Consider the following 6,000-nt stretch of genomic DNA (forward strand, 5'->3'; position numbering starts at 1 on the left):
ATTCACATGTGTGACTCATATTTGTTTCATTAAATGTTTATACTGTGAACGTTTTATCCATTTATTTTTAATAATATAAATATTTGCACGTTTTATCCATTTATTTTTAATAATAATAATAATAATATAAATCTTAGTACTAACAATCTATACACGTTTTATCCATTTATTTTAATAATGTAAATCTATGCATGTTTAATCCATTTATTTATAATCATATAAATCTTAATACTAAAATCCACGATTATTTGGTAATTCATAAGTGATTGGTGTTGAATCCCATTGGTATATGTTTTCTAGGTACATGATCTTCTCAAAGGGCATTCATATTTAAGGGTCAAAGATGGAAGGAAAAAAACCCATTATTCTTACAGTATGTTGGTGTTTATAGAAGACACGAAATGAACCAGTCTTCAATAAAACTCGAATTTCGGTGAATAGGATAAAAGAATACATTATACGACCCCTGTTCTTTTGGGTTAAGTATAGGGGTAAAATGACGGGATTAGAACGTGAAACATGGTACTCGTTCTTACAACTGTAAGATCATGTAATAGGGTGAGTATGTAATATGGCTTTATAATCGCTTGGTGTGTGTCACTAAGAATAAAATTTCTGGCCATTAAAAAACAAATCTAAAATTATCACTCGAAGTGCATAAACCGGGTATTTTTCAGGAACCAGTTCCTAGTATCGTCAACAAAAGTCAAAACCGGGTCTGGTAGAAACCGGTTTTGAATATAGTCGGGTGTTTGACTGGGTTTAGACCTGGTTTTTCAGGTTTTTTTCGGGTTTCGTGTCGGGTCTGGTTTTGACTGGGTAAATGTGTAAAGGTGGAACTGGTTCCGACAGGTCCGATTCGGGGTACATGTCCGGGGAGAAACCCAAAACCTCGTACCCATGGGTCAGGTATGGGTAGGAACCGGTTCCAGATAGGGTGCGGAGCCTGGTGTTCTGTGCAACTCTAATTATCGGGTTTAGACCTGGTTTTTCAGGTTTAGACCTGGTTTTTGACTGGGTAAATGTGGAACCGGTTCCGCCGATTCATGGTACATGTTCGGGGAGAAACCCAAAACCAGGTCGTACTTGCGTGTCTAGAACCGGTTACTCTATGTAACTCTAATTATCACAAATCTCAAATATACAATTTTACATGAAGGCCCAACTGAAATTATTGGGCCATAATAACAAAACCCGTTAAATATTCGAACCGGGTCGGGTATTCAAAAGGTAGTTAATAAGTTAAAAATCTGTTTCAACGGATCTCCGAACAACAACTAATCATCGCCGGTGACCGGAGATCAGGTTCATAATATTTCCTTCAACAATATTATTATTCTCTCCATTTAAATAATCTGCTAAAACATATATATATATTTTTAAAATATTTGTTCTTCTGATTATAATTCATTTTGTGATTTGTTAGATTTAATCTAACTAACCATGGGGTTTGTTGTAACAACCCTGAGTTTCGTTGCGATCGGGATCATCGCGTGTTTGTGCACGCGGGTTTGCTGCAATAAAGGACCTTCTGCGAATCTGTATGTGTTGGTTTTGGTTTTATTGGTTGTAGATTTGGTGAATGTTTGTTGTTATTTGTATCGTCATTAGTTGTCGCAAAGCCAGCGTGGGTCCGGTTGAGACAACATACTCAGGTCAGAGTGAGGCAACGGGGCTCTCCAAATTGGAGAGTATGGTGGCCTAAACACAAAAAAGAAAGTCTGTCGTTCTAACATATATCGATTGAAATTTTGCTGAAAATAGGAGAAAATAAAAAATGCTTCAATGGTTTCTAGGAGAGAGATGAAAGTGTTTTGGTTTCTAGGCGGGATCCTAACATTGTTGCAGACTATGCCAGTGTGTGTTCGATGAGTTGGACAATTCCTCTGTGTTCCGTCATTTCAAATGGAGGAACCACTATGAAACATACAGGATCCGCCATTGTAAATGGCGGATCGTGAACGGTGCAAAGTGGCTCATCCATTTGAAATGGCGAAACACAGAGGTATTGTCCAGCTCAGCAGACATACACTGACATAGTCTGCAACGATGTTAGGATCTCGCCTGAAACCAAAACAGTTTCATCTTTCTTCTATAAGCCATTGAAGCATTTTATTTTCTCCGATTTTTTAGAAAAATTTCATTCGATATATGTTCAGTTGAAATAATGGAGTTTGATCTTGTTTTTCGGTTTTCGAAAGCATTGACATGAAATTTTAGGGAAATGTGGATATTATTGTTAAACGTTGATGTAATATGTATATCATATATCAGCCCTCCGCTTTAAACGTCCCATTGTAGCTATCTGCAATCACATTAGCAGTTCTTGATATAAATAATCATCAAACATAACGCTTTTTCTGTTCGACTGCAATGGCTTTGGTTCTGGTTTCTGCATATTCTTTTAATGATAACATTGGCATGTGACAAATGCTGCATTATAGTTATCCAACATATCTATGTAAGTATGTAACTTGTATAACTTTGTGCAGGTTCCACCTTACATTGGTGATTACTGCTACTATATGCTGCTGGATGATGTAAGTTTTTCTCTTTACTCGTATCCGAGTTAAATCTATTAATATATATATCATAATATTTGGAATGGCATTTTCTCATCAAGAGAAAACATTGATTTGTCATCTTATTACATGTTTAGAGGTCACTCTACTTATGTTAAACAGAACAGTTATTTTGAGTTAATTTCTATAGTTACATGATTGTGACATAAGATTACAGTTAAAAAAAAAACAGCCAAATTTCAGCTTTCAGGGTTTTTTTTCTTGGAATAGTTGCATAAAAAGATAACTGTTTTTGGTCCTGTTTTGGGTAACCAACTTCTTTTAGACAAGGAAAAAAAACATCAAAATTTACAAAAAATTCAATTTAATTACCTTAAACTGAATATTTTGACCGGTAATGAGGTGGAAGCAGGCCTGTAAACGAACCGACCGTTCGGTTGAAAGTTCATGAACCGTTCGGCGGGAAGTTCGTTTATGTTCGTAGCATGAACAAAAACTTTTGTGTTCGTTTAATTAAACGAGCGAACATGAACACATGTTTCGTTCGTTCATTTATGTTCGTGAATGTTCGTTTATGTCCGTTTATTTATGTTTGTTTATGTTCTTTTACATATTAATTGAAGATAATTAAATATTATCTTGAAGAGTCATCAACTTAATGGTGTTATATTTGTTCATTTGTGTTCATTTAAGTTTGTTCGTTTATGTTTGTCTGTGTTCATTTACATTTGTTCATATATGTTCATTTATGTTCGTTTATGTCCATGAATTGTTTGTTTAGAATTTAAACAAACGAACACGAACATGTTCATTTTTTAAATAAACGAACACGAACACAAATTATGTGTTCGAAGTGTTTGTGTTCATTTAAAGTTGAATAAATGAACACGAGCATGCTCTTGTTTGTGTTCGTTCGGTTCGTTTACAGGCCTAGGTGGAAGTTGACGCTTTGGTAACTTCAACAAAATTTGACCGTTTTGATGCGATTCATGGAAACAGACTATCTGCATACTCCTTGGTTGAACTATTAACATAGTTTTCTAATATTGTCAATCTAGGATTTAATGATATATAAATTGGTGTATTAGTTTTTATTAATCCCAACTATCACCTTTTGGGTGTTGTCAGTCCCGACCGACGGTCCGTGACTAATAGTTAGCTAACGTGGTTAGTTGCAGGTCGCCAGAAAACTCATATTTTTTCATGAAAACCCAGCATTTTCGTCCCAAGCATCTTTGTAATCATAGATCGGACCTTTAGGAACATTTTTCTAGTAAAATCCCCAATTATTGAGGTCACCGGAACCCTAGAACCATCATCGGAATCGGTTGGTGGTGGTGGTGTTCAGGTTGAGTTTCCTGACAAAAAATATGACTTTTCCGGCCAAAAGCATTTTTCCAGCGACCTACAACTAACGGCGTTAGCATTCTGTTAATCGTGGACCACTGGGAACAAATATGATAAAAGGTATTATCGTTATCAGCAAATTCATTAGTTGGAACCGATATCAACCAAAATGTGATGGTTGGGATTAATAAAAACCAATACATCTTTAAATTTTAAGAAAGCTAAACTGTGTTTATATGCATGTCCATGAGTAAGCAAATAAATCTAGAACCTAAATGATAAAGAGAATGAATTCATAGTTCATGAATGGTATGTTGGTTTTTATTAATCCCAACTATCGTCTTTTGGTCACTATCGGCCCCAACTAATGAATTGGCTGCTGGCAGTCCCAACTTTTAACGTATTTGTTCCTAACGGTCCGCGACTAACAGAATCCTAACATCGTTAGTTTCAGGTCGCCGAAAAAACGTTTTTGGTCGGAAAACTCAATTTTTTTCCCGTAAACTAAACATTTTCGTCCCAAACATCTTGGTAACTTTGTATCGGACCTTTAGGAACCTTTTTTCTAGTAACAGCTCCAATTAATGAGGTCGCTGAAAACCCTAGAACCAACGTCGGAATCGGTTGATGGTGCTCAAGTGGTGGTAGTTGGTTGGCGGTGAGTCAATTGGTGGTTGTTGCGGTGTTCAGGTGGTGTTTTCCGGCAACAAATTTGACTTTTCCGGCCAAAAACGTTTTTCCGATGACCTGAAACTAACGGCATTAGGATTCTGTTAGTCGCGGACCATTAGGAAGAAATAGGTTAAAAGTTGGGACCGTCTGTAGCCAATTCATTAGTTGGGACCACCAGTGACCAAAAAGCAATAGTTAGGATTAATAAAAACCAATATACCTTCATGAATTAAACACTTCAAGTAATCTTGTTTTACTTTACTTCAAATAAGAAGCATTCAATACTTATGCAATTTTCAGTAGAAAACCATGAAAATCGCATAAAAATTTGTACTTATTTCTTTAATTGTGATGCATACGGCGGTTATCTAAACGCACAACCGCCTCTTTTTCTCTCTTACAAGTGTTTTTGTGATTTTTACTGTTAGTTACTTAAAATTGGTTTTGTATTAAACGCACCTTGTGATGGTTTACTTCAAATTTGGTTACGTATATATCGACTCTCTATATATCTCTCCAGCCCCAGCCCAAGGGGAAGGCGGGGAGGGCAACGGACCCAGACCCACTCTCTCGAGAGGCCTATAATTGTTAAAAAAAATTATATTTTATATATAATTTTTTTTTAACACAAAGCCTACAAAATGACTCTTTGGTTGAATGGAAAGTGTTCTAGACTATGGAAACAAATGTTATGGGTTCAATTCCCACAATTAGTTTTTTTTTAATAAATAATATTTTTCATTTTATATGTCATTTTTGTAACATTTTATTAATATTTATTTGTTTTGGGCTTTTGCTTTGGAAAGACAACCTTATTGGTAAAATTGTAAACTTATCTATTATATAATTGAGAACGCAATTTTAGGGACCTGTTTTTTTACTCGTTCCAGACCCCAAAATTTTAAGGTGTTCTCGGAGACAGCCCTGTATCTCTCATACACACAATAGTCTGAATTATAATTAACAAAAATATTTTTTGTTGATTTTTTGGCAGGTGGGCAATTGTTTATCTTGCACAAATGAACCCACTCATTGTTCCAATTTTGAGTGAAGGAGAATGAGGCAACCTAATAAATAAAATGCAGTAACAACTTTGTTGGTCTTTTAGCATTGTGAGTTAAGGATGGGATGGATCTGAATTTATTGAAGAGTGGTTTTTTTGAATTTATTTAATTCAAAGTATAAATATGTTAAAAGATGGTATGGAGTGCAAACATCTTTGCATTTTAATTCTCTTGTTATTTGTTATGAGGTTTTAATTGTTGTATTACTTTGTAGTTTTCTTGTTCAGCTTTGAACTTGTGGAATAAAGGAGTCTGATTTTTTGTAAGATTTTGTTGTTATTTTGTTTTTGGTTTTTTTCGCGTATTTTCACCTTACCATAACTTGCTATGAATAGGATTTCACAAGGTATGTTTCTTTGTTTGTTTTCTTTTCACGTATGAGTAAATGATGAAAG

At 35.1% G+C, this 6,000-nt stretch overlaps 1 protein-coding gene across 1 annotated transcript; it reads left to right on the forward strand.

The window, feature by feature from the left end:
- Nucleotides 1-1,428: 1,428 nt before the first annotated feature.
- Nucleotides 1,429-5,632, forward strand: LOC143583817 (V-type proton ATPase subunit e1-like). Its single transcript, XM_077066021.1, has 3 exons — nucleotides 1,429-1,541; nucleotides 2,493-2,540; nucleotides 5,536-5,632. The coding sequence occupies exons 1-3, from the start codon at nucleotides 1,444-1,446 to the stop codon at nucleotides 5,600-5,602; spliced, it is 213 nt and encodes a 70-aa protein (XP_076922136.1). The 5' UTR covers nucleotides 1,429-1,443; the 3' UTR covers nucleotides 5,603-5,632.
- Nucleotides 5,633-6,000: the final 368 nt, after the last annotated feature.

Source organism: Bidens hawaiensis, unplaced genomic scaffold (genome assembly GCF_021521415.1).
Source record: "Bidens hawaiensis isolate Kalapana, Puna unplaced genomic scaffold, B.hawaiensis_p1.1 tig00032532_1, whole genome shotgun sequence".
In the NCBI taxonomy this organism is placed as follows: Eukaryota; Viridiplantae; Streptophyta; class Magnoliopsida; order Asterales; family Asteraceae; genus Bidens; species Bidens hawaiensis.